Source organism: Epinephelus fuscoguttatus, linkage group LG13 (genome assembly GCF_011397635.1).
Source record: "Epinephelus fuscoguttatus linkage group LG13, E.fuscoguttatus.final_Chr_v1".
In the NCBI taxonomy this organism is placed as follows: domain Eukaryota; kingdom Metazoa; phylum Chordata; class Actinopteri; order Perciformes; family Serranidae; genus Epinephelus; species Epinephelus fuscoguttatus.
Genome location: NC_064764.1, coordinates 27,870,471 through 27,898,199, shown reverse-complemented (window position 1 = coordinate 27,898,199; position 27,729 = coordinate 27,870,471). Strand labels below are relative to the sequence as shown.

The following is a 27,729-nucleotide window of genomic DNA, read 5'->3' as shown; positions in this document are numbered from 1 at the left end:
CCCTGCATGAGCTGCATGTGTGTCATCTCTGACGTTACCGGCCCGCCTACATCGCCCTCTGTCTCCCCCGGTGACACAGACACACTCCGGCAGTGAAGAGCCGCTCTGCCCAGCGTCACGGAGGGGGCACCGCATCCGCTGCTCTTAACGCGAGTCCTCACTGGCATGGACACCGGAGGAGAGCGCTGACCAGCCAGGAACCATGCCTACTGTCCTCGGTGGCAAAGGGAAACTTTCCGTTGTGTGTTTTCTACTCAAATGCGCATATTCTCAGGTGAGGGAGTGCATGTGGATTATATCTGTCTTTCTATGTTGTTTAAAGTCACAAGACTGCACATGTGGAGTGCATGCAGGTTATTTGTAAAGATTACTAAACACTGGATTTAAAAAGGGATCATTCCTGCAGAGTGTTGCATCTTCTGCTCTTATTTACACTAAAATTCAGTTTGCACATTAAAGGTGTTTTCACATTTTTTCCCAACACAGATGGAAGTGCTGCACAGAAGCTGAAAATGAGCATAACTCCAGTAATAGCTGATACTTTAAGAATGTAACAGGTGGTTAGTAGTCTACTTGGCTTGCATGCTGCTTGCTGCAGGTGTTATGATGGGTTGTGGTTTGTTTGGTCCCTGAGGAGTTCACTCATCAGGGTATTGCACCAGAGCTGTAGCCTGTGGTGCTGCTGGGTATGGACGTGTGAAACACATTGCACATGACAATATCCGTACTAATGGAGTGTAAACTGAGGAAGACAGCCTGGCTTCTTTTGCTCGTGCACCGCTACAGGGAGGTAAAACACTGGCTGTCTGTGTTTATGTTTTTCATTTAGTGCCTATGGCCTCATAACTGCCTTGTAGCTGTAATAATCAGACAGTTTCTCACACACACTGTTTTTCATCCTCAGGCGTTGAGTGCATCCACTCAGACACTGACCTTAGTGAGTCATGCATGCAAGAAGACACAGCTTCACACACACACACACACACACACACACACACACACACACACACACAGGCATGCACGCTGCACTACACACGTTTTCTACTGTGCATACTTATGCTGCACAGATGGCGCAGGAGACAGAGTGGGTCACAGAAGAAAGAAGCAAGTCACCAAAATGAAAACTGGCCTATGTAGTGTAAAGGACATGTTAAAGATAGTCCAAAGGTTCACATAGAAATATAGAAATTCAGACTGATGAAGAAGTAAACTGAAACCAAACCTGACAAGATAAAGATCGTGAGCCCTGCTATGAATGATGAACTAAACAAAACAATACAGTTTTTTGCTGTAGACTGTTCCCACAAAACTCACAGTCAGAACGAAACACACTCCCACATCAACAGAGAGCACCTACACACACTTGTCTTGCACACAGTGATGCAAAGTATTCATTCCTTTATCTTTCTGCTTGAGCAACATGGTTCTGGGCGTTCATGCCAATGAGGTGAATTTGAATTGTGAGCTGGGTTGTGACAAGGGGGGGAGGAACGTGGGGGAGGGAGAGTGGGGTTGCCTAATGCGGATGGAAACAGAAAGTTGCTTGCAACAGAATCAACATCCGTCTGATCATCTGCAGCTGTGATTTCTAAGATATGAGTCATCAACAACCTCCTCTCAACTCTCACAATTACTGCGTGCGTGTGTGTGAGAGACTGTGAGGTTTACAGTAAAGTGTGACACCGAGTTGTGAATGTCGCAGCAAAAAGGCGGGAAGCAGAATGCAGACAGTTATTTTTTGAATGTGTGTGTGTGTGTTATCTTTGTGAGGGAGAGTGAAAGTTAACATCTTGAGCAATGACCGGTGGAAGAAATGAATGAGTCCCTGAGTGAGTACTTGTGCACGGCTATATTTGCTGTTGAACTTGCGTAAGAGTGAATTTTAGATGTGACACACTCAGCACTTTACTGTAATTTGGATGCTCAGATATGGTCCGTGGGCAACAACAGCTCCTCTTCCATGTTCTTGTCTACTGTGGTTAATGACTTGTTTTGTGCCTGCTGATCTGAAGGGTCACTAAACTCCCTCCGATCACCTGCTGGCCTTGACTTCCTGTGACTTTCTCCTCATTTACCATCGCCTCCTTTCTTCTGTTTGCACAGGTAACAAGAAGCCAACACAGCAGCTGTGCCAAAGATATTCTGGAGGTAACAAATTCCTTTTTTATTTTCTTAATTATAAAATAATTTGATTATAAAAATAGCTTTTTGTCATGTCTGCTGAAACTGTCACTACACTCACACAGTAGTACGTGAGAGAGATAGTTTGTGAAAAAACTCACTTTCCTCCTCCTTGTAGTGCTTCTAATGGCATTTGCTAGATTCAACCATAGAGACAGAGCACAACATGTCATACTCTGAAAACCACGCCCACTGGAGGGGGCGACAAACGGCGCCATAATATGCAGCTAAGGCAGGGGTCAGCAACCTTTACTATCAAAAGAGCCATTTTTGACCAAAAATAGATAAATAAATCTGGAGTGCAAAACATTATTGAGTCTTATTTTGAAGGTAACACAGACTATTGCAACTAAAATATCCCATCAACATTACTAACAGGTCTAAATGAGTATTCATCAATATGTTGTAGCACAAGGTGGCTACTCTGCAGTAAGCTAATTCTAGAGTAAGAATTGGAGGTGAAAGTGAATTCATCTGTCCAACCATTTTGAATATCTCTTTTTTTCCTCTGAAACTTTTACGTTTTTGAATTTGGAGTCTACAGCTAGCCTCGCTAAAGAGACTCAAGACTAGCTATCAGTAGCCCTTTTTAGATAGGACTCCTGCAAATTTGCAGGAAAGCCCAATCAGTCTTTTTTCAGCATTGGCAGTATAAAAACAAAATCGGGGAGTGCAGCAAAATGCCTCCTGCCTACTTTTGTTTATACAGAATGCGCCTTTTTCGGGGCAATGGGGGGCGTGAGCAAGTAACAAAACGCGTAGCTCAGCGTGTGACATAAACAGTGATGTGGGAGGGAAGCCGTGGCTAGTCAGTCCTTTGGAAATTCTCTCATAAGTTGGCCCATTCTTCACCTCTTTGTTTGCGAGGACAAGGAGGGCGCGCAATTCCTTGTCTCTCCAGTTGCTCATCTTTACAGTGTCTGTCAGGTTTGTGTTTCCCTTTTGCTACTAGGTGCTCGCTAATTCCTACTATCAGCTGTTTCCTGTTTATCCACCGCCAGTGGCTCGCATGTGTGGCGTCATCAACAGCTCCGCCCACAAGTCTTCAACAGCCCCTCCCGTTGTGGAAGGCCGCCTCGGTCTGTTTAAACTGAAAGGGTTCCGCCAATATGTCTACCCTGCGAGGCGGAAAATTGGGCACCTTGGGTCAACTCGCCAATCTGACTCTGTGTCTAAATGCTCGCAGCTTGCCGGCAAAAAGGCCCAACATTCGCAGAAAAATCTGGCAGTGTAAAAGGGGCTACTACTGAAAGTCATTTAGATAGGACCCAAGTAACATTTAGAGGAAAAGGTGCCACAGGTTACCTACCCCTGAATTAAGGGGTGAAACCCTAACAAAATGTTTGTAGCTCACTATAAACTGTAGATGTCAGCATGTCAAAGGATTATTTTAACACCATAAGTCTACCAGACAGGAAAAGTTACATCCACAAACTCAAGCTATTGTCGGTTTATCTCAGTGTCCCTTCTGCTTATATCACTTATCTTGAACAAATGATCCCACTAAATGGCCAGTAGTGACATACTTTTATGGTTACAGCTATCTGATCAAATGACCAGGTAAGATCATCATTAAGCTAATAAAGATCAAAACCAGGTCTTGCAAAACTTAGTTAGCTTCAGCCTCTACAGTTTGTCTGTATGCTCGCTGTCTACAGTAAATGGACTGCACTTGAAAAGCGGTTTTCTAGTCCTCCAGCCACTCAAAGGACTTTTACACTAAATGTCACATTCACGCATTCACACACTGGTGGCTGAGGCTACTGTACAAGGTGCCACCTGCTACTCAGTAAACATTCACAAGCTCTCACACACCGATGGAACAGCCATCAGAAGCAATTTGGGGTTCAGTGTCTTGCTCAAGGATACTTCGACATGCAGGCTGGAGGAGCCGGGGATCGAATCCCCGTTCTTCCCATTAGTCTTCCAAAAGTCAATAAATAAAAGTCTGTGGAATAAAATAAAACTAACACCAGGCATTACAAATAATTTTAAAGATTGTATTGTATGCGTGTGCAGTTTAAAAAGCCAATAAAAATATTTGAATAATAAAGAAATAATTTTAAAAACCATTATTAAAACCTAAATACTAAGGCTATGACATAACTCTAAAAAACAACAAGAAAAAAACAGCAAATCTTAACATCTGAGATGTTTGGATCATGCAATAAAACCCAGAAAGGCAGAATATCCTCATATTTGACAGGCAGCAACCTTGTTTGGATTTTTTCTTGTGGAAAAAAAATAAACTATTAATTGATTATTAAGATAGTTACAGATTATTTTTCCAACAATCAAGTGACTAATCAATTAATCCACCCATCTTTTCAGCTCTAATCTCACAGATATCTCAGACTGTGCTCGGTGGCACTGAGGTTTCTGTATTTTTCCTGTTATGTTTACGATGCAGAGGATCACTGCTCCCTGAGTCCTGTGTCCTGTCACCAGTGTGGGACAGATAGGAGGAGTGGAGGAGGAGAATAGAGATACAGTACTCAGGGTGGGAGGAAGATAGCAACACATAGTGTTTCCACCTGGGAGACCTTGTTGTTGTTGGAGGAGGAAAGGGGTGAGGGCTGGTGCTGTGTCCTTGGTGACTGAGGGAGGAGAGATAATGACGTGAAAGGATGAGCAGAAAGAGGAAACATTTGCCCTTCGAGGTTTACTGTAGAGGGTGGGAAGAGGGAAGAGGAGGAAGAAAAGGTTTTGAATCACCTGACAGGTTCATAAAAATGTGTCATTTCATGAGCGTCACTGGATTTGAATGAATGAAAGTGGGAACATTCCTTCTAGGAGACTTCCATTAGACTTAAAATAGATAGTGTGACATTTTGGGAAACACTTATTTGCTTTTTGCTGGGAGTTAGATGAGAAGACTGAGACCTCTCTCATTTTTGTACAGTAAATGTGAAGCTACAGCCAGGGGGTATGTGCCAGGTTATTTCTTGACTTTTGCTTAGCTAAGCTACGCTAACTGGCAACTGACTGTAGTTCAAAGGGGACTCCTTAAAAACACAGGGTTTCACCCGGGGGCACTGCCTTACATCTTGCGTCACACAAAGTGTTGTATGCCTGATGCAATCAGCTTGCATTGGGTCAAAACTGTAACCTAAAAGTTGTTTATTATCCCAATCTTTGCCATCATCCCAAGATGAAACCTACAGGGGACCTAACATCTCTCTTCAAATGTTTTGTTTTTTTTTTGTGATCATCAAATTATGAAGATACACTCTGTTGCAACCGGGACTTTTACCTGACTGCTGATAAATTCTCAAGTTGGCCATCATAATGTTATTGTGGAAAGGTCATGACCGTGCACTTGGGGTGTTTTCACACCTGCCCTGTTTGGTTCAGTTCAGTCGAACTCAAGTTTGTTTGCCCCCTAAGTGCGGTTCCTTTGGGCAGGTGTGAACACAGCAATCACATTCAGGTGTGCACCAAAACAACCGGACCAAGACCTTCTTGAAGAGATGGTCTCGGTCCGGTTACAAACAAACTCTGATGCGGTTCCGACCTGGATCTGAACCAACTGCAGTCACGTGACACATTGTTTGGGTTAAACATGAGCATGTTACAGTCCTGGAGGATTATTAATGTGCACCTCCTCCTGTACTGCCTTAATATGCACATTCAGCACATCCAATGCATCAAAACATTGTTTTCTAGTTGGAGCAGCGCCTCGTTTTCAAACTGTATGCTTTGACTAAAATGAACAATGACAGCAATATAGTCCACGATGAGCAGCGCTAAAATCAACCTGCGTAGTTGTCCCTCCATTGTGACATTAGAAAGTGTCACATTTATCTTGCAAGTGTACTCTTCTTCAACGTTTTGTTTACTTCCTGGATTTTTCCCACATGGAAATTCTGACCAATTAAGAGCAGCTTTCTTGCGCAAGGCATTTGATCTGGTCCGCTTGTAAATAGAGAGAGAACACGAACCAACTCTAGGCAATTATACAACTTTGTAAAAAAAATTAGTCCCTGATTCGGACCAAAGCAAGACAACTCTAGGTCTGAAAGCACCCTTAGAGTATGGGCTAAATTGGGCTTAGACAGTCACGGAGCGCACATGGGAGAAGTTTGCTTTGCGGGCTAAATTTATTCATTGTAACCCCAACCCAGGCTTTTTTTTTTAACCTTAACCAGGAAATCCCTTTCTGGAAAAACCCCTCTAGCCAAAGTTCTACCAACAACTCACGGAGCTCACCAAATCATTCCCTACAACCTGAGTGAAACCCCATGATTTTATGGAGTCCCATAGCTCAAGGGGTTATCTCCTCCATTTTCGTAATGAGTTTATTGCCTTAATCTGTAGTTTCAAGTCTTCTGAGATACAGCATGATGGTCATTTTGTAAAGTATGGTCCCATTTACAGTAAAATAGATGATAAAGAAGGGTATGCTTTAGGACACAGTTACCATGGCAGTGTCCTTGAGTTCTCAGTTAGACCCACCACTCGCTCCTCCACAACTCCACCCTCTCGTCCAAATATGGTCACTTCTGTCTCCAAAAAACAAGATGATGATGGCCAAAGATTACAGCCAGACTCAAGGCTTCGAAACGGAAGTCCACAAACCAATTCATGATGTCACCGGTGGCACTGTCCACTATACAGCCTACACTGTAGCTTCATATTTGGCGTACAGACATGAGAGTGGTCACAAACTATTCGTTGAGACCTCAACAGCCACGGTTGAGTTTGACATCTGAGCTGATGAAACATGACCTTTTCCAGAGTTTTAGCAGTCAATCTACCTCTTGCCGTCCCTCACCCAGTGATCACCACTCACATAGATGTTATACCCTGAACCCCCATGCTCCCACATTATAACACAACTGAGGAGCCAGATCATACTAACATGGTAAATGAATGGTACAAAATCAGGCCGTTTTGTCAGCATCCATGAGGCCCGGGTTGTCTGAGTGTGACTGCAGGCAATCTAATCAGCAGAGATTATAATCAGAGCAGGAGCAAAGACAGAGTACTGTGGATGCAGAGCTCTCTCCATGTGGCTGGTTTCCTGTCGAGCGCCGTGCGGTGAGAACAAATAAGAAACGGGGTCAATTTTCATAATAGTCCAGGTGTATAATCATGTGCAATCATCACTTCAGTCTTCCCTCAGGGTGAGCAGTGACACGTGCTGTCACCAAGCTGTGAGCGTGCACCACATGTATTTCAAATATGAAATAATATGAGATAATTACCCCGGGATCATTTGTAATTTTTAATTTCTCATTTTCGTAAATACTGTTATCTTTGGTTAACTGAAAAATAGTTAGAGCGTTAACACCACAGAGGTGGAAATAACACATCAGAATTATTATTTTGGGTGGTGTTCCCCTTTAAAGCCAATCAGTGAAGCCATAGCTTGACGCTCTAATCCTCCCCTTTGTCTTAATGACAATACAGAAACAATTGTCCCTTTCCAAATCCAAAATTATCCAGGAAAAAAGAGGTAAAGTAAAAGGTGAAGGACAGAAGAGATAGGAGGTCAAAAAACTGAGTGGCTCCACTCTCCACTGCGATTAACTCTCTATAAAATCCAAAAACTCCCCCTACTAGGGAGAGTGTAAAAAAGGGGCAATTAAAGGTACAATACAATAATAATAATAATATCTTAAAAGTTACAAATGTAAAAACTGCATTTAGGTGATAGCTGACAACAGGGGGCGGAGGGAGGGGGCCAGCAAACTTTCTGGGGTTTTTTTGTTTTGCTTTGTTTGTTTTTTCTTTTAAATGCCCAAGGGTCCCTTTGTATCCCTTTTGTGTTCCCTCTTTAAAGTCGGATATTTTTGCGGGTCTGTGAATGTAACACAGGCAGAAATCTCCATGAGTTGGATAAGTGATCTGTCGGGACGTTCAGAGCTGACCAGGTCAGAGAGGAGCAGCTGCTGCAAGTGAACGCAAACTTTTAGACCAAGTAGAATGAATGGTAAAGTTTCACTCCCAGTGCACCTGATGCTCTGCTGCTCCGTCTCTGCCCTGAGTCTGCTCTGCGCTACGACAGTGTGTTGCTATTAATAACCAAACTTATATTTCTGTAGCACTCCTAATGAACGATCCAGCTCCAAAAATAGAAAATCTACCCATCCAACATTTGTATGTGGGACCCATGTGGGTAGTAAATGAGCTGAAAAATGGGTCCTTTATGGGATTGTCCAAGGGTTCCATAATGGCGCCAAGGCAATTGCCTGCATGGGTGGATTTTACTCGAGTGGGCCCAGGATAAGATGCCCATTTTGGGCACATACCCACTTGGTGCCTTGGTAGCTGTAGCATAATCCATGTGGGGCCCACTTGGGTCAAACCACTCATGTCATATAGGCCCTATTTTAAAGCTAGTTTATTAACCACATGGGGCACACACAAATGTTAACTGGGTATTTGTGGCAGCAGATAATCATGGTGGGCTACCACAAATAAATGCATGTGGGGGAAACCCTCCTTTAGGTTTACCTTTATATCGCTACCTGTTGGTTTGGCATGCTCTTGACAGCGCTTCAGTTGTGTTTTCATTTGGACAGATTTTTTTTACAACAGTGTGTGTAGAAAGAATTTTTTTGAGAATGAAGAAGGGAAAAACCCTGCTTATAAAAAAACACTGTGTCACAAGTGGCAAATATAAAAAAAAAATCACTTAACCTCCAGCTCACCTGGTCCCCATGTAGGTGAAATCAGCAGCCCGCATTGAATTCCAATCCATGGCCCTTTCCGGCTTGTCATCCCCGTAGTATATACAACTGTAAGCACCAACAACAAAGTACCTGCAGTCTGAAAGTTGACTGTGCAGATACTGTGTTAGTGTTTCTCACAGGGTTTATGGGCTCTGAGTTCTTTCTGAAAATGTTCAAATAATCTGCAAAGTGATTTGTAATTTCCTCCTCTATTGTACTATCTTCAGTTGGATATTGTACCCTACAAGTGCAGTGTGATTTTAACTGTTGCACTTGGTACTGATGAGGACTTGTTGTGGCCCGAGCCAGCTGACGTCTTCTATATTCATTTCCCCAGAGCCGCCTAACGAGTAACAAATGTTTTGATGAGCTGTCTCGTGCTCTGGTTCACTGAGTGCACACCTCTGAGATTTCCACCTTTCAAAAGCGAGGAAACTCGTCAGTGTAGTGATACTCAGATCTCAGATCTGCGCTCTTGGAAAGCAAAATCATGCCTTTTTAAAATGTTTATTCAATCACATTTTCAGCTCATACTGTGCAATTGGTTCATATTCAGAAAACAAAACAAATGGAGCACACTGAGTGAACACAGCCAGAAACAAATTCAGTTTCCAAAAGAGAACAAATAGATTCATAAAATCTATCTAGTAATGAATTTTTATAAAAGCAGGTACTTAAAATATCTGGGAAAAGATAAGCAGTACATCAATCAATCAGCAAAATGATGGCACAGGAATCCTGACACCGCTGCAGAGTACACGCCCCCACACCAACCATGTATCACACATCTCTCAGCACACACTGAGACTAACCCATATTTATAGCCAGTCACACTCCCCCTGCTGGGGAGGAGCAGTGCTGATAACAAGAGTCAACTGTCAGAAGAGGCGCTCTGTGTATGTGTGTGTGTGTGTGTGTGTGTGTGTGTGTGTGTGTGTGTGTGTGTGTGTGTGTAAACAAGAGATATAATTTGCTCCTAAATGAAAGAAAACTGAGGAAAGTCCGAGTGACAGATTTAGGATGTGTGGAGTTTCTGCATGTGAGAAACATCACTCACAGTGGCATCTCACAGTTTACCTTTGACCCCTCCTTCTGTTGCACAGGACATGACTCAGTCCTGGCCGTCCCAGCAAGCCTTAGGGGGTGACCAGGCCCAGCGAATCCTCTACAACCCTAAGGTATGCGTGGGTGTGCTGAATTCGTGTGTGTGTTTTGATCTTGGATACATAAAGGGGAACTCCAACAATTTTACATATTAAAGTCTGTTTATAGGTCTAGCAGAGTGCCAGAGGTGCAGATTTCAGTCACATGACTTGGACTTAAGTCACAAATTTGATGGTCTCTATATACAGACTCTACATTCAGTGAATGTAGAGTCTGTAGGCAAACCCCTGAGATCTTGCCTCCGGAAGTAGAGCAGAAGAGCCCTGGTTTCCGGTTGTAGGCTCTTTGTAGTCCGCATGACATTGACCAATCACGTTTGAGCCAGCTGCAGTTGTTGCCAGGTTAAACGGTCCATGCGGTGAACTAACGAGGCGGAACATAATTGGCGTCACTGCAAACTCTGAATCCATCGCAGTGGTTCAGCATATTTACTTATATATAAACGAAAGTCGGAAATGGAAATTCGCCTCATTCGCCCAAATCAAACCAGAATGCCAAAAAATTGGGGTCAGACAAAAGTCAGACGCCGAATACAGCCGATGGGTTCCGAGAATGCAAATTTGATGACTTTAGACTTGTCTTGACAAAATTTAAACTTGGACTTTAATACCAATGAATCGTGACTTCACTTGGACTTGAGCCTTTTGACTTGAAAATACTCAATAACTTTCATTAAGCCCAAAGTTTCAAAACTTTGTTATTTAAAAGGTATGCCAAGACTCATCTAATTTCCCTTCATTTCCCATATCAGCTAACGTTCAAGCTGTTCTTTCCGACCAAGTCAACACTTAATTCCCCAGATCCACTTTGTTTGAACCAGTCCGAAAGAAATAAAAGGACATAAACATACAGAAGTCATTCTGTTGTGGTACAGGTTAATCGAGGCTACATTAGCTGCTACTAGCAGAACACACCTGATTCTCTGAAGCAAACTATCAGTGGTCAAGTTGCATTGTGGGTAACGTAGGTGGCAGGCTTTGACAAGGAATAATAGGGCCTGTTCCAAGTTGCATATTTTTTCTTTTACTTTTAGTAGGTACTGCAGCTACCCTTAAAACGTGTGTAGTGTTGCATGCACTATGCACACAATCAGGACATACAATAAATAATTTTACTTATGGGTAAATACCTCATTGTAACAAGTGCAGGAATAGTAAGCCCTCCTATAACTGGTTTATAAATGACTTTAAGTTGTTTTTCTTGTCACTGAAAAAACTTGAACACTGACTTTTAGCAGGACTGCAAGAAAGACAAGAATCGACTTTTCTCAGTTTTTGTTTTGAATTATGAGCCTAGTTTTTCATCTTGATGTTTTTGCTCCATGTTGTTAATTTTTGTATGCTTGTTACTTTAATCCATTAACGTACCTTTTACAGTTCTTACATAAGTCTCCCCCTAGTCTATTTTATTTTGTTTATTTTTTTTCTTTTTGCTCATCTTCATCAAGATTGACTATTCTGTATTTTTATAGGAGAAACATTCTCCATGAGATGTTGTATGTTTTTGTATGTTCTACATATGTTCGCTAATTAAAACAAACAAACAAAAAAGCCCCCCCAAAAAACACTGTTTGAGCAAGATGGCATCTATTAGGAAAAAAACACAATCAGGACATACTACTTACACTACTTCCTCATAATGTTACGCCCTGAACTTTGACCCGCTTGCTCATACATCCGTTACCATGGAGATAATGCCATTCACCAAGCTCACCAGAGATGGAGGTCAACCTGGACAGCTCTGATTACTATTTTGCAAAAGTAATAACCACATATATTGCAGATTCTAACATTATATTCATGATAGTGACTTTACATAGGCTACACATTTCTCCGTCATTGTTAGCTAATACTTTTGCCCTTTGTATTTGTATTTCTATTATTACTAATCAACTGCTCATCAGTCACCTGAATGTGCTGTCATCCATCATCGCGGCTTCTGACAGTAGTATGGAACGCACAGATACATTGAAAAAGGACAATAACTAAATCTGTGGACACACATGTTTCACTATCTTCTGTTCTCCCTCTTTTCAAAGGAAGCAAAAATACCAACTGCACAACAAAGGCACAGTATGTGTTTATTAACCTATCTGATATGTACAATATTCTACATTTGGCTCTCTGTTAATATACAGTTTATTTACTGGTTTTGAATATGTTTCTCTCTCTGTGAGGTCGGGGGGATGTTCAGCTGCGAATGACCCGTCACCCTCGCGTGGCACCTCACAAATCGTAAGTGGGTAATGAGGAAACACGATCCACCGAGGGTCGTCAAACATGGACGATGTCATACATCACACACATCATTTATGTTTTCCTCTCAGCAGCTTCTGTAAAATTAGAAACAAATCATGAACAACATTGTCTGCGCTGCCACAGGGAGAAGCTGTAATTAGAGTGAAGGGAAATAGACAAACAGTGTTTCAGGCTACATAACAAAGGTCAGGTCAAAGGTCGGGTAACATTCCTGAAAGCTGTCAGTGGAGACCGATGTGCTCCTGTTTGTTACATCCTCTTTTACTGTGAAACACATGTTCAGTGTTTAAAGCTAACAGCGTGTTTCACATTAACACACAGCCTGCGTTATGTAACGTTTTCAAAACATTTGGAAGATATATTTTTCTTCCCACAAATTTTCAGCACATTTTACAATCCAGCTGGAGTGTGTTTAGTTACATACTGTATATTAACAACCCCGAAACAGTGGATCAGTACAGTATATATGGTTCATCTTAACACCTTGGCTTTGAGAACTGAGTTATCTCTGTTTTTGAAATCTGACTTTATGTTTTATTTGAGACACATATGAACCACATTATACCATATCCCAACTAACTGTGGATTAGTTATATAAATATTTGTCTGATACAGGCTCTTGGGTTTGATATTATCACTTATTTGGAAGACTACAGAGGCATATTTTTTGGAGGAATTATAAAAAGACATTTGTTATTTTAGTGTGTTTGATACTGATTAAAAGGAATATCTGCAGGAGGACTTAAAAGTGTCGGAAACTAAGCATGCACCGATGGATTTCTGTCAGTTCCAGTACCTGATTGATGTGAACAGTCTACATTATATACAGTTTCTTCATCAATATAATCAAAAAATTCACAGCATTACCTGACATTGTCTAATTGTACTTAAAAATGATCCACACCATGATTTGTGCAGATTTTAAATTTGTGAAAAAGAAATCACTGGTATCAGATTGGTACTTGGTATTGGCAGATATCCTGAGTTAAGGTATCGGAATTGGTTCTAGGAGATAAAAAAGCTTGGTCGCATCTCTGCTGAAAACCCTACAGATTAAATGTACAACAGTGTTGTTTGTCTGACTGTTTGTTTCTCTGCCTACAGAATGCTTGCTGATGACCTGAAGCTGAGCAGTGATGATGAGGACACTCAAAGAGTAGGTGACATTCAAAGTGCTTTGACGATACCTTCATTACACGGCTTTGTTCAATACTTGAGTCAGTCTGCTCATTCTATGCCACGGTCTGTTATTTCTGAATATCACAGGCTGATATGGACAGAGTTCTGATCACAGACACTGACTGAAGCAATGAAATCATTTTCAACTTTTCAATCTTTTTTGTCAAACTATTGATTTGTTTAGTAAATAGCCATGTAATAAGCGGGATAATTTTGTGAAATAACCCCTTACCATTTCATGTCTGGGTCATGCATCACTGTCACGACCACCCACTGTGCATTCTCCTTCTAATACAGAATTGTTTACTATTTCATTATTATTAATAAAGCCTGGTTAATGATAATAACATTAGTAAGATAAGATTCAGATTCAGAATACTTTATTAATCCCCGGGGGAAATTGTTTAAAGATAAGATACGACAAGACAAGACACGATACAATAAGATACAATAAGATAAGAGAAGATAAGATAAGACACAATAAGATATGATAAGACAAGACAAGATTTGACAAGATACGATAGGATAAGATACATTAAGACAAGAGAAGATATGGTAAGATAAGACAAGATGAGATAAGATGAGACAAGATAAGACACAATAAGATATGACAAGACAAGACACGATACAATAAGATACAATAAGATAAGATACAGGAGAAGATGAGATAAGATGAGACAAGATAAGACACAATAAGACAAGACAAGATACGGCAAGATACGATACGATAAGATATGATAAGATGAGATAAGATGAGACAAGGTAAGACAATAAGATAAGAAAAGACAAGACAAGATCTAGAATCTATATCAGCATCTCATCCTCACCTCTGGTTTTGTTGACTGCACTTTTCTTTGTTCGCTGTGATCATCTTAATTTTAAGTTTGTACAAGTTATAGTAAGTTGATTCCTTTTCATTAATACATTTATTTGACGTATTTTTAGATCTCAGTGAATCTTTTGTCAGCTGTCAGACAAGTTAACCAGGCCCAGCCTCAGCCTCTCTGTGACTATTAGTTTGTTTCCTGCAGTCACTACATGATGTAACGTTGTTTTTCGTATATGTGCTACTGGATGATGCATGTTTTAGTTTTGTAAAATAGCTGTTTCTTATGTGCCAGATGTTTGGCATGACACCGAAATAATAACTAAGTAGGTTTGACCTCAGCTGGATTTATCTTCCTGCTATCGTACAGCCGGACAATGTGAGAAACCAGGAAGAGAAAGTGTAAGACAAAGCAAAACAGACCATGACTGGATTGTTTGGCAGCCCCTGCTGAACGATGCCTGTTTTCTGGTAGTGTTTAATGGTGTGCGTGTGAGCGCACACACAGAGTCTGGCACAACCGCCACATAGTTAAGACTGTTTCCTGCTACCAGGGTACAAAATAACTTTTTTTGTGTTTATTTTGTACCCTGCTTGCTACTAAAGATATTATGACAGCTGAGGTAACACACTGAGTGTAACAAGCTGTTTTCTGCACGGCTCCTGTGGATGATATCTCTCTGTTTTGTGTTTTGTGTCCCTGAAGGCAACTCATGAGTCAGCTTCCTGGGATGGACTCAGGTACTTGATTACGAATATCATGTGTGCATACTGCGGATATGGACTTTGGATGTTTGTCTGTTAACAAAAGTTAAAGGTGGGACAGGCAGAAATCTGAAAAGGCAAAATAAAATGAAAAAAATTAAAATACACCCTCCTCCTGCAGCTCTAAGCCCCTCCTACCAGACGATGACGGGCATGTACACGGGTTTTATACAGTAACCCAGTGTTTCCCATACATTGATTTATTTTATCTTATTTCATGGTACAGCTGCACCACCAATGAGACAAGCGTTACCTCTCTCCATGACAGCCTACCAGCTCTGAACCGTAATTGGGAACACGCTGGCCTATTAACATTAAATTAGCTTGGCTCGTTATTAGCTGGTAACTAGATTCTAGCGATCGACCACTCTACAGAAGGAAGGATGGTGAGGCGTTTGGGTGCCACTCACAACAATGTCTTTATTGCAGTCTTCATCACAAAACCATAAACATGATTTTCTCATGAGGTTGAAAAGCTCAGCTTGAGCTTATCTAGACACTTAATTCTGCTGACTAACATCTCTCTTTGCCGCCTGCCATCTTCACCAAGACACCCCGAGAGAGCTGCTTCCCTCCACACGCACGTAACACACAAAGCACACGTCACACCCTCACAGGTTACCCACAAGGCCACCGCCCTTAAAACACAAGTCACTCCACAGTCCCTACGCCTCAACTGTTTCCCCAAGAGAAAAGATGGCATTAGTTCAGAAGACAGATCTCTTGTTGGTGGCTACAATGCAGCCAGCACAAACCCCCCAGCACTGGGTATCACAGCAGGCTGGCAGCCATTGGTAGCATTGGGTCTAAACTGGGTAACAGCAGCAACAGAAAGTTTGTGGTCAGGAGTTGGGGCTGTCCAGTCTCCTGTAGCTGGGGTCTGTCTCTGGAGCAGCCAGTCTCCTCCTTGTGAGGTGGTCTGTAGCTACGAGGAGTAAGGCGGACACACTGTAATTTGAGGCTCTTGCTAACGTTAGCTACATAGAAGTGAACCTGAAGCTGCAGCTGTGAGCCTTTGGCTGCAGGTAGTAGAAGGCTAAACTCTTAGCAACATTTTTTATCCATCTCTGAAATGCTTTGCTGATAATGATGTGTTTTTTTCTTTTATTGTCTGACTCTCTTTTAGACTTTGTTTTTGAAGAGAGTCTAAGGGTGCTTTCAGACCTAGAGTTGTCTTGCTTTGGTCTGAATCAGGGACTCATTTTGTTATAAAGTTGTATAATTGTCTAGAGTTGGTTCGTGTTCTCACGACAGCATTTACAAGCGGGCTAGATCAAATGCCTTGTGTGAGAAAGCTGCTCTTGATTGGTCAGAATTTCCATGTGGGATAAATCCAGGAAGTAAACAAAATGTTGAAGAAGAGTACACTTGCAAGATAAATGTGACACTTTCTAATGTCACAATGGAGGGACAACTACGCAGGTTGATTTTAGCGCTGCTCATCGTGGACTATAATGCTGTCATTGTTCATTTTAGTCAAACCATACAGTTTGAAAACGAGGCGCGGCTCCAACTAGAAAACAATGTTTTGATGCATTGGATGTGCTGAATGTGCATATTAAGGCAGTACAGGAGGAGGTGCACATTAATAATCCTCCAGGACTGTAACATGCTCATGTTTAACCCAAACAATGTGTCATGTGACTGCAGTTGGTTCAGATCCAGGTCAGAACACGTTCTCACCACAAATGAACCGCACCAGAGTTTGTTTGTAACCGGACTGAGACCACCTCTTCAAGAAGGTCTCGATCCGGTTGTTTAGGTGCACACCTGAGTGTGATTGCTGTGTCCACACCTGCCGAAATGAACCACACTTAGGGGGCAAACAAACTTGAGTTCAATTGAACCGAACCAAAGTCAATAGGAATACCATCTCTAAAATGACCTGTGATTGGTCAAAGTCTTCTGTCACAAGCTAGATTTTCTAAAGCAGAGCCAAGAGGAGGTGTGGAAGTCTAGCTTTCCCTCAGTCCACTCAAATTACAATATGCTCAGAGTTTATTATGGAAATTTTTCCCAACGACACCAAAATTAAACTACCTACCTCAACTTTATAATGTGTGAATAACAACAACATCTGTCTGCCTTTGAATGTGTGTGTGTCTATGTGTGTGTGTGTACGTGCTCAACTGGGTTGTGTCCATACGCTGACCCCTCTCTGATGTTTGTGTGTGTGTTGACTGACAGCCTGTCAGCACAGCGAGTGCACACACATGGCAGGCGGGTGAGACATTCCAGCTCGGACTCCTCGGGCTCCGACTCCTCCGCCGAGTCAGGCAGCAGCAGCCTTCACTCCCGGAGCCCCAGCCGGAGCCCAGACATTCACCCCGATCCTGCGTCGCCTGCCACTGCGCCCCCCCACTGCAACAGCAAGGAGGTACCAACACTGAGCCACAACCTCCTATCTCCTCTTCTCCGTGCCTCGTCTGTCTGTCTCTTCCTCTGGTTGTGTGCCCTCAGGGGTGAAGTCTCTACAGGGAGTGGTGGCCTCAAGGCAGTTGACGGCAGGTGTGGGGAGGGACAGAGGAATGAGGAATGCGTGTGAGTTGGAGAGGAGGAGGAGGAGGAGGAGGAGGAGGGGCAGAGGTAGCTTTGGGAATTAGTGCCTGGGTGTCATGTCAACAAGCCCAGTCTTAAAGAGGAAAGCCCTCGGGAGGTGGAAGTCACCAAGACTGGAGGTTGTGTTGACATCAGCGACTAGAGTTACCTTTGCCTTCAAAACAACAGTGCACACAGAGAATGTGGACTACTTGCATATCATTATCTTAGACAAATAATGAATGGTGAATGGGCGACTTAGTGCTGAGGTGTAGAGGTATGACGGCCGCTTGGAGGTGTGGGGCATTGTGGGGGTTGAGATGTGTGCTATGTGGGGAATGAAGGGGAAACCTGCTCCTCTTTTATGAATGGAAGGCCCTGTACGACATAGAGGACTGTATTACTATACACGCACTACATCGGGCCCCTATGGAGGGAGAGGGAGTGGAGTGTGTGTTTGGGGTTGGGGTTGGGGTTGGGGGGGGGTGCACGCCATGTGTTTTTCATTTACGTAGACTGTTTAAATGTCTCCCAAGGAAGAGATGGGGGTTGGCGTTATGGAAGCAGCGAATCTGGAGTTCCAGGTAGTGAGAGAAAGAGGGAGGGACAGAAGAGAAGGAGGGAGGGCAGTCGAGACGGTACAAGAGATGCAGTGTCTTCTCTGGAAAGAGGGCGAGGGATGTGGGGAGGGGGGGGTCACTGTTTGACTTGAGGAGTAGAGGTTTAATTTAGTTCCTGGTCAGCAACGGGAGAAAAGAGGGAACGCCAGGGAGAGAAAGGAGTTTGCTCTCCAGATGTGAGTATCCTCTTTGGGCTTTTTTTTTAATGTTTAAGTAGAAACGCCTGCTTTCTCTTGTGTTCGTCTCATTTTTGGTTACCAAGCCAGTTGTTAAGTAAACAGTAAGTGAGTCATTTGGCATAATTGGATGGGGGTTGAGCTACTGTAAGCACAGATGTGCACTGTGGGACGAGAAAGGAGGTTATAGTGTCAGTAGGAATTTTTAGTTAAAGAAAACTTTTTGAGCATGAGTCATAAAATCAGTCTTGTGTTTTTGGAGTTGTTTTAATGAGAGCTGAGTCAGTGAGGTATTTAAGTGCATGTTGTGCATTTTAAATGATTCTGGTGCAGTGTGAGACTGATGTTATATGTGCCATTCCTCACATGGTTAAATGCGTCTGCTTGCACTTTGTCATCTCTTTACTAGTAAAGACAATGATGTGTGTACAGTGATGGAATTTGATGTACAGTTTTATGTACTTGTACTTTCCTTGAGTATTTCATTTTTCTGCTGCTTCACACTTCTACTTCAACACTTTTGTGTGTATATTTTTAGAGCAGGGCTGGCCAAACTACGGTCCGCGGGCCAATCGTGGCCTGCCTGTTTGTAAATGGCCCACGGCAAATTTTTAAAAACAAACTAATAGCCAAGTTTAAACATGATGTCACTGTCATCTTAAACAACTAGGCTACTACTAACAAGTCCTGCCAATGCACTTTTTAATTTAAACACTAGCTTTTGCTACTTCACCCACCAGGGGTTGGCAACCTTAACTATTAAAAGAGCCGTTACTGACCAAAAACAGAAAAAAGAAAATCTGTCTGGAGCCGCAGAACAAATTTAAATCAAGGTAACAGACTGTTAAATCTAAATTAGCCCATCAACATTACAAACAGGTCAAAATAAGCATTCATTTATATGATTTACTACAAGGTGGCTACTCTGCAGTGGGCTCTCTATCATTATTTAACACTTTAACTTTAACAGTGTTGGTAGTGAACGCAAATCAGCCTGTCACAACTCTATTAATCCTGCATTTTCCTGTAATTTTTATTCTCCAAGACTTTTCCTTTTTTGGATTTTAAAACCATAGCTAGCCTTGTGAGGAAGACTCCAGTGGAGTGTGCTGCAGAGTCGCAGGTTTCCTACCCCTGTCACCTACGATGATTAAACATGGTGTCAAACCTGAAAAGATGGATAGAGAAATTCTTTTTTGTTTGGTAGTGTTGCATAGTAATTTTGATAGAAAATGATTTTTTCTATGGCAAAAATAGAAACATGGATTATCTCGCTGTGTAACTGGTTGAAAACTATGTTTTTACTACTGTTTGGCCAATGACTCCTTATATTTTTCTGTATGTATGTCAAATTTGGCTACCCCTGAGCTTAGGAGCGTTTCTTAAACCATCAGGAAAACACAGGTCGGGCACTAAGTGTTACTCTTGTACCTACTCTGTGTCAACTTTAAGGGTACGGAGGCAGGTCGCATCTGAAGATGCTAAGTGACCATAACCACCACTGTATCTTACCAGAAATCCTGAGTTTGGGGCTGTTGTTTATCAGTCTAGATTGTTTTGGAGTGAGTTACAGAGTGACATCGCCTTAGAGATGTCTGCCTTCTCTTCAGTATAATGGAACTAGACAGCACTCTTTTGGTGCTTAAAGCGCCATAAAAATACATTTGAAAAACTTAAATGTTACCAGTTACTCAAGTTAATCCAGAGACCATTTTGTGAGACCAGACCTTGTGGTTCGGTAAAAAGAACTATTTTCTTTGTATAAAACGACACCCACCAACTGTATCACCGTGAGGAAAAGCATGCATCTACTGCCAGTTCACCTAGCACCACTGAGCTAGCTAAGAGCTCAGCTGAGGAGTTCACATCTTGAACTGTCAAAAGAACGAGCCTTTTGTACATGAGTTGCTGCACGCTCCCTTCTGTGCAGTGATACGGTTGGTGGATGTAGTTCGGTCGAAAGAAAATAGTCTCCACATGAAACTGCTCACAACAAGGTCTGTGGATTATCTTGAGTAACCAGGTCATGATTTCTGGAAAGAGACATTGCTGTTGAGTTTTTTAAATGTATCTTTTGGCGTGTTGAGCACCGCAAGCTGAGTGCCATCTAGTTCCATTATATTAGAGAGAAGGAAGACATCTATGGCTGATATCCCCAACACTCTGCAACTCACACTGAAACAATCTAGTCTGATATATTAAGAGGAAAAATATGTTTTTGATTAGGGGTTGAACTGTCCCTTTAAGAAAAAGTTCAACCTGGCATTCTCCCACCACTGTACCTGCATGTGTGAAGCTTCACTAATAAAGGACTGATATTTGATATTTGTTTCTCTCTCTGTGCTTTCTCAAGCCTGATCACCCCTCTGCGACCCAGTGGCAGTTGGATAAATGGCTGCAGAAGCCCCGCAAAAAATCTGCCAGCAGTGACCAGGATCCCTCCCAGAGCTTTCCAGGACGCCCTCCTTCTCCCCACACACAGAGAGCGCCATCTCCAGCCAGGTCCTGGGACAGCAATCAGGAATACAGCCCAAGTCAAAGCCCTATCCCCAGCCCACAGTTCAACTACAGCCACAATAGCCCCCTCCCTAGCCCTGGTTATAGCTATTGCCCTAGCCCCAGCCCATTCCCCAGCACCTGCCCCAGTCCTAGCCCAAGCCCAAGGCACAGCCCTATCCTCAGTCCAGTTCCAAGTGTTTGCCCAAGTCCGTGTGGCAGCCCGAGAGCCAGCCGTAGCCCTAGTCCAATACCTAGAGACCCTCCAAGAAGCCCCAGTCCAAGCCTACCTGCTCCTTCCAGGGTTCGGCACCACCCTGAGGTTCAGACAACACAACCTAGTCTAGCAACTAACCCCCACAGGACAAAACACAGGTCATGGATTACCCCACTGCCTAACAGCAACACTCAGAGCAGGCCTACAAACAGCGCTCATCCTCAGCCAACTCATCAGCACAGACCCAAGACTCGACCCACACACGACCAAGACCAAAACAAACCCAAGAACTCTGCTGTTTTAAACTCTAACCAGAGTCACAGCCACAAATCTAGACCCACGCCTACCATTCAACCGAGTTCTAAACAGCCCTCTGAGACCCCCAAACCCAAACACACATCACATTTTGAGCAAATCCAGAGTAGCAGATCCAACCACAACTCCAACCACAAGCGCAGGCTTACGTTTCAGTCCAGCTCACAGCAAAGCCCCACACGAGCAAAGCACTTAGCTCCCACTGCTCGTGAAACCAACTCTGGTCATAGTTCTCATTCCCAATCTCCCTCTAAAGCTGTTACTAATCCTAACACTGGGTTGAACTCTAGATCTAACCCTAGCTTAAAACCCAGAGCCAAGCCTTCGGAGGCTGCAGCCCCAACTCCTGTGCATGTTAACCATACAAAAAAGCCACAGAAGAAACCCCAGTTTAAGGAGCAGGAGGTGGAACGCAGAGGAGATCATCTGAGTCAAGCTGACGGGAGAAAACACGAGAGGAAAGAGGACAGGCATCGGGAGAAACAACAAGGGAAACAGGAGAGAAAGGAAGACAGGAGGCTGGCGGAGGAGCAGCTACTGAGACGTCCCTGGATCCAGAGTTCTGCGGAAGAAGAGGAGGAGGAGGAAGAGGAGGAGGGAGAGATAGAGAGGCAGAGACAGAGAGAGGAGACAGCAAGAGGGGAAAGCAGGAGGAGGAGGGAGCAGCAGCACAGACTCGAATGGCAAACAGTGCAGGCCAAGCAGAGACTGCCCACCAACACCGAGCGACACCGCCTGCAAGACGACTCACACCACCAGCGGAGGACAAAGAAGGCAGGGAGGAGTGAGGAGGAAAGAGAGCTACAGCGAGACCCGTCACCTCCCCTGTCACGTTCCCCAACTCCTCACAAACCATCCTCCTCCTCACCCTCCACCTCTTCCTCTTCAGACTCAGACTCAGAATCTGAATACCAGGCTCCGGTCACCAAAGTTCCAGCAGACTCTACCTCTCACAAGAGACTCCCCAGGAGAGGGCAACCAGGCCCAGGGAGGTCTGATGCCAACAGACCGAAGGCGGTCTACCCAAGAGGACCCGCTTCAGGTAACTCCAGTGAGATCCAGCAGAGTGAGGGGAAGCAAAAACTCTACACCCTGGTCCCGTTTGGTCGAGGTGAAAAAGCCACAGCGCCTTCCCAGCGAGGACTTCGAAATCTGGTGGTGCAAATAGACCTCTGTCTTCTCAAGAGGGTCCCGGACAGCACTACTAGTTCCCCTGTTAAAAAGCCCTCCTCTTCTTCCTCTTCATCAAACAAGGACAAGCAAAAAGAGGCTATGAAACACCTGTACGTCCCCGAGACTGTGACTAAAGACGGCAAAAGGAAACGCAAGGTAAACAACGTTATATATTCGCTTTTCTTCCCTGCTGAATTTGATGTGTATCGGCATTGTTTTAAAGGTCCAGAGTGTTGGATTTAGATGGTTGTGCTGGCAGAAATATAATATAAGTGTGTTTTCTTCAGTGCATAATCACCTGAAAATAAGAATCGTTGTGGTTTCGTTACCTTAGAACACATTGATTCATGAATATGTGTGTTTGTGTGTGACCAGTTGGAGAATGGTGTGTCGCACAGAGAGAGCAAGAGGAGTATTCCTTATGCACCTGACCCCTCAGGCCGCACGGAGGCTTCATCTCACACAGCTGAGCAGAACTTTGTGATAGAGACCACACACAATGGGTAAAAAAAGACACTATTTTATGTCACACGTGCCGTCACACATCTGTGACAAGTGTTTTTATACTCGCACAAACCGTATGATGTGTGTCTGTGTCAATGTACATGTGTGTACTTGCAGATACTTGGAGGAGTACTTGGACAGCAAGAGACCATTGTCTCCGCTGTCCCCGCTGTCCCCGCTGTCCCCGCTGACCAACAGCCCTGAGTCCACCAAGCCACCCCCTAAAACAAAGACCTCAGAGCAGCATCACATCCACAAGAACAGAGACAAGAATAAAGACTCTGCTGTGAAGGTGATACAAAAAAATAGTTTCTAGATCATTCCAGCTCCATTCCTCCCTGCTTTTTGGATGATTTCATCTCTTTTTCTTCACCTGTGTTCTCAGCCCAAGATGGAGGTGGAGTGTGTAAAAGTGTCCAGACAGGCCCAACCACCATCTGAGTCCTGGGGCCCTGCAGGACACAGAGGGACTGTGCCAAACCATGAAACGTGAGCCGACGCTGTTTTATGTTTGTTAGATACAGACTCACCAGACACCTGTCTGTGACTGCACTGCACTTATTCTTCTGTGTTTCTGTCCATCTTAGTCCGCACCATGCTGAGTACTACTTACACGAAGCTAAAAGGATGAAGCATCGTGCAGATGCAATGGTGAGTTCTTCATTTTTGTCTGAATATAAATTATAAACAGTGAAGCAAAACTGGGATGTTGTACAGTCACCGGAGAAATGCTTTGACATTTAAGGGGAAATATGATTTGCTTGCTGTGTAGACATTGTATTTAAAGCCTACAACATTTTTGACCACTAGATGGCAGTGTGGGTTTCTATAAGGTAACAGTGGTCACAGGAGGTAATGTTCAGGTTTTTTAAGGTCATGGAAGTCTTTTTGAGGACAGCTGCAGGAACATATGGTTCTTACTGTAAGCATTGACTAAGCATGGCACGGCATTAACAGCAAATCAATTTGGATCACTTCACATCCAGTCACCAAGGTAATCTATTTCTGTCTTTATCATAATAGTGCAGTAAATGGGAACATCATCACCCAGAGATACTTAGTTGTTTTGGACATTCACTCATTTAACAGGATCCACATAAAGAACAGTTTTTCACCTATGGAAACAGCTGTATTGGAACATCTAAGTCTAATTTAGTACTGTCTCCTCAGAATTTAAAATATCTTCCCAGGGAGAAACCAGAGTTCAAACCTAATATTTCCACTGTGCTGCCCACTACTCGGTCTAACATAGGGTAGGGCAGCAGACTTAACATGTGTGTATGAAGAAGAAGAGAAGAGCGGAGCCCCTCAGTTGTTAGAAAGCACCTTGCGTGACGAAGGGTTACCTCTTTTAAGGCTTAACACATCCTGGACAAATCCCCCAGAGCTGCAGACCTTCTTAGCAATACCTGCTTGATTTTAACACCTAACACTAAAATATTTAAGTATTCCCGTAACGTTCACTCCAATCTTTGCCTGTGTATTGATGTCTGACTTTCAGGTGGACAAGCTTGGCAAGGCTGTGAATTATGTTGATGCTGCTCTCTCCTTCATGGAGTGTGGGAAAGCGATGGAGGAAGGGCCTCTGGAGGCCAAGTCTCCGTATACCATGTACTCAGAGACAGTGGAGCTCATTAGGTGAGTTGCACAAAACAGATACAAGTCAAACAGACACATATACACGAGCTGAAGCTCCCATTGTTAACAGTCCTGTGTCTTAAGGTACGCAATGAGGCTGAAGAGCCACTCTGGCCCTGGAGCGAGACAGGAAGACAAACAGCTGGCGGTTCTGTGGTGCGTATGTCATTTCCTCTGTTTATGCCACATCTATCATCGCACTGAAGGACCTAGATTTTGAGGATGATTTGTGGTCCATCTGAGTGTTTTTAACTTTTGTGCTGTCCACAGTTTCCGATGCCTTGCCCTCCTTTACTGGCAAATGTTTCGTCTAAAGAAGGACCATGCACTGAAATACTCCAAAGTTCTGCTTGACTACTTCAAGGTATATCTAAAAATAATAAGTCTAAGGTACCCTTTACATCTGTAGAATGTAAACATTTGGGTTTTATTTCCTGCCTTGTTTATGGTGTCATCACAGAGTTCTCCCAAAGTGCCTTCTACACCACCCTGTTGGAGTGACTCTGGGAAGTAGGTGGATAGTGACTTTATATTCCAAGGTCTCTGTTTCATTCATTTTCATGTATTCCAGTCACTGATCACCACCACTCTGCTGCACGTGTGTTTTCACCTCCAGGAGTGCCGGAGGACCCCCGTCTTCACTCTCACCCAATGCAAAACACCTCAGCCGGGGTTCACACGGGGGCAGCACCTTCCCTTCTCTCATAAGCATTCCTCAACGCATCCACCAGATGGCAGCAAATCACCTGAACATCACCAACAGTGTCCTGTACAGCTTTGAATACTGGGAGGTGGCAGACAACCTTGCAAAGGAGAATAAAGGTAGACAGGGGCTTCTAATGCATGAGATTTGTGTACATAAAAATAAGACACATATCTTTGTCATCCCAACTCATCTTTGCTGTGTATGCACGTATGCACCCCCCCCCCCCCCCCCATAACAGATGGATTCCTGAAGTACTGCAGTGCATGAGGCTCAAGTAGATCAGTTTTTCTCTGAAGGGATTCCTTAAGACCTTTTCTTTTGTTTTGTTAGTTAGTTAGTGTTACTTAGTTAGTCAGTTAGTTCGTTAGTTAGTTAGGTCGATCTGTTGTTGTCACTTGGCATGGTTTCATTTTGTCATTGTCCTGGTGTGTCCTGCCTGTGTGTGAGTGTCTCTCTTGGGTGGGTAGGAGGGATCCAACCTTCCGGAAGGTAGGCAGGAGTGAGATCCAGAGGGATGGATAGGAGTGATAGGGGGTTGTTATAGGCATCACAGAACCCCATTTCTTTCACTGTTTTCATGAATACTGTCTACTTCTGTGCAGAACCCAGTGGACACACTTAATGACAAGCAACTGATATTGCACTTTAAATTTTACCAGAAGTCACTTTTTGATTGTGACCATCCAGTTTTGGATCACTCAACTTTCCAAAGCTGTGCCCTTCAGCCCCTTTACAATTAATGATTGCTCTGCAGTTTTATGTAACGCCTTTCCAGTCAGTTATTGGCAAGGTATTTCATGTCAGTGTTATACTTAAGTACCAAACTTAAGGTGCTTTGTTCAACTGGCCCATGGATCTTAAGATGTCAGGTAGAAAGGTGAGCACACATTAGCAGGTGCTGGGCTAGCAAGCTGCTGAACAGCACAGGAGAAACACTGCATGAAACTTCTTTATTCTGTGTTTCTACTGGTTTTAATCACTGGGTTTTACAGAGCTGGAGACCTCTGTGGATAATTCGACTCCTGGTAAAAACCTCCTGAACACAGAACACTAAAAGAATTCTAACCAAGAGAAGCTTCAACTGGTTTCAATCTGCTATTCTCACTGCTAGATGCCACTAAATACCCTGAAATCTTATATACACTGTATCTTTAAGAGCACTGTCTTCCTTTTTCATTACAGAGTTCTTCAACTACTTGAACACTCTCTCTGGGCCATTGACTCTTCACAGTAGCATCGCTCACGCTGTCCAATACACTAGACAGGCTCTTCAGTGGATACGCATTAGTGCCAAACTTAACTAACAAAGAGAGGATTTACTGTAACCTGCCCACTGGATCTCCAGGCCTCATTTGGAGGAGACAAAACTCTGGATCTCTATGCAGCTGACAGGACAGCACTAATATCTACTGAGCTGTGGAGGAAATCCCACGGAGCCTGATCATCCTCATAGGATGCTGGAGTGCTTTACTGTGTGCGAAGCCTTCTGAAGGAGCGATCCGTTAACTTCTCACAGATGAACTACCCTCCTCCACCTCATTGGATTAATCTGAACAGTCATGTGTGCTATGGATGTGAAGTCTATGATGATTTGCCAAATGTCCCACAGTGACAGAAAGAGGACTCTCATACTGTTGTATGTGCAATTTCACATGTGAATCCTTTTTTGTAATTATCCAGTGGACTGTTTGTCTGGGGCCAAAACAGGAGAAGATGACCGATTCAATTGTAAACCACTTTCTCCAAAGTCGGAAACATTTCTGAATCTTTTTCTAATGAAGGTTTTAAAGGTTTTGAATCTCTGATGTTTCTACTTTTATGTGTTTTTACTGTGCAATATCTGTTTTTGAGAAAAAAAAGAGAACAAAGCCCAGTGAAAAAAAGATGTTGGTGAGTCTAGTTGCCAACATTCAAGGTCCCTTTTATGCAAAGTGTATTTCTGTCCCTGTTTTGAGTGTGGGATGATGTAATTTAATGAATAATGAAGTTGAAGAGGTCACTCACTTCTTGTTACGTGTTCTGTCTTGTGTCTGGTTCTGCATTTTTAATTTCGAGTTCATTACAGCACAAGTGGCACAGGTAACACAGCATCACTATAGAGGTAACAATCTCTAATGCAGGTTATTTTTCAGGTTTTAAATGGAGGATTACACGTCATCTGTGGGTCAAGACATTCTTCAAATCATCAGCCTATTAAACCCATTAAAAAAAATCAGGGTGTTTTGTTTAACCCTGTGAAAGGGTTAACCTGACAATCAAATTGAATTGCTGTTTTACTTTTATTCTTTTTTAAGTA

At 43.2% G+C, this 27,729-nt stretch overlaps 1 protein-coding gene across 5 annotated transcripts; it reads left to right on the top strand.

Moving 5' to 3' along the window:
• The first annotated feature begins 71 nt into the window (after positions 1-71).
• aff3 (AF4/FMR2 family, member 3) lies at positions 72-27,729 on the top strand. Of its 5 annotated transcripts, none has more exons than XM_049594455.1 (19): positions 72-274; positions 2,104-2,148; positions 9,962-10,036; positions 12,061-12,094; positions 12,199-12,256; positions 13,385-13,436; positions 14,992-15,026; positions 17,238-17,427; positions 20,738-22,741; positions 22,961-23,088; positions 23,207-23,381; positions 23,475-23,578; positions 23,677-23,740; positions 24,591-24,727; positions 24,812-24,883; positions 24,998-25,091; positions 25,188-25,237; positions 25,344-25,549; positions 26,616-27,729. In XM_049594455.1, the coding sequence occupies exons 1-19, from the start codon at positions 203-205 to the stop codon at positions 26,735-26,737; spliced, it is 3,717 nt and encodes a 1,238-aa protein (XP_049450412.1). In that variant the 5' UTR covers positions 72-202; the 3' UTR covers positions 26,738-27,729. The 5 variants fall into 5 exon arrangements, with proteins under 5 accessions (XP_049450412.1, XP_049450415.1, XP_049450414.1 ...); XM_049594456.1 differs by lacking the exon at positions 72-274 and adding an exon at positions 1,811-1,829 and having other exon boundaries at positions 26,616-27,727; XM_049594458.1 differs by lacking the exon at positions 26,616-27,729 and having other exon boundaries at positions 25,188-25,241; positions 25,344-25,475.

What these genes read in the sequence shown, in the direction of transcription:
- aff3 (XM_049594455.1), top strand. Translation starts at nt 203, where the DNA reads ATGCCTACTGTCCTCGGTGGCAAAGGGAAACTTTCCGTTGTGTGTTTT. An exon ending in GTGCCAAAGATATTCTGGAG is followed by an intron (nt 2,149 to 9,961) that starts GTAACAAATTCC and finishes TCTGTTGCACAG; the next exon opens with GACATGACTCAGTCCTGGCC. An exon ending in TGTTGGAGTGACTCTGGGAA is followed by an intron (nt 25,238 to 25,343) that starts GTAGGTGGATAG and finishes TTTCACCTCCAG; the next exon opens with GAGTGCCGGAGGACCCCCGT.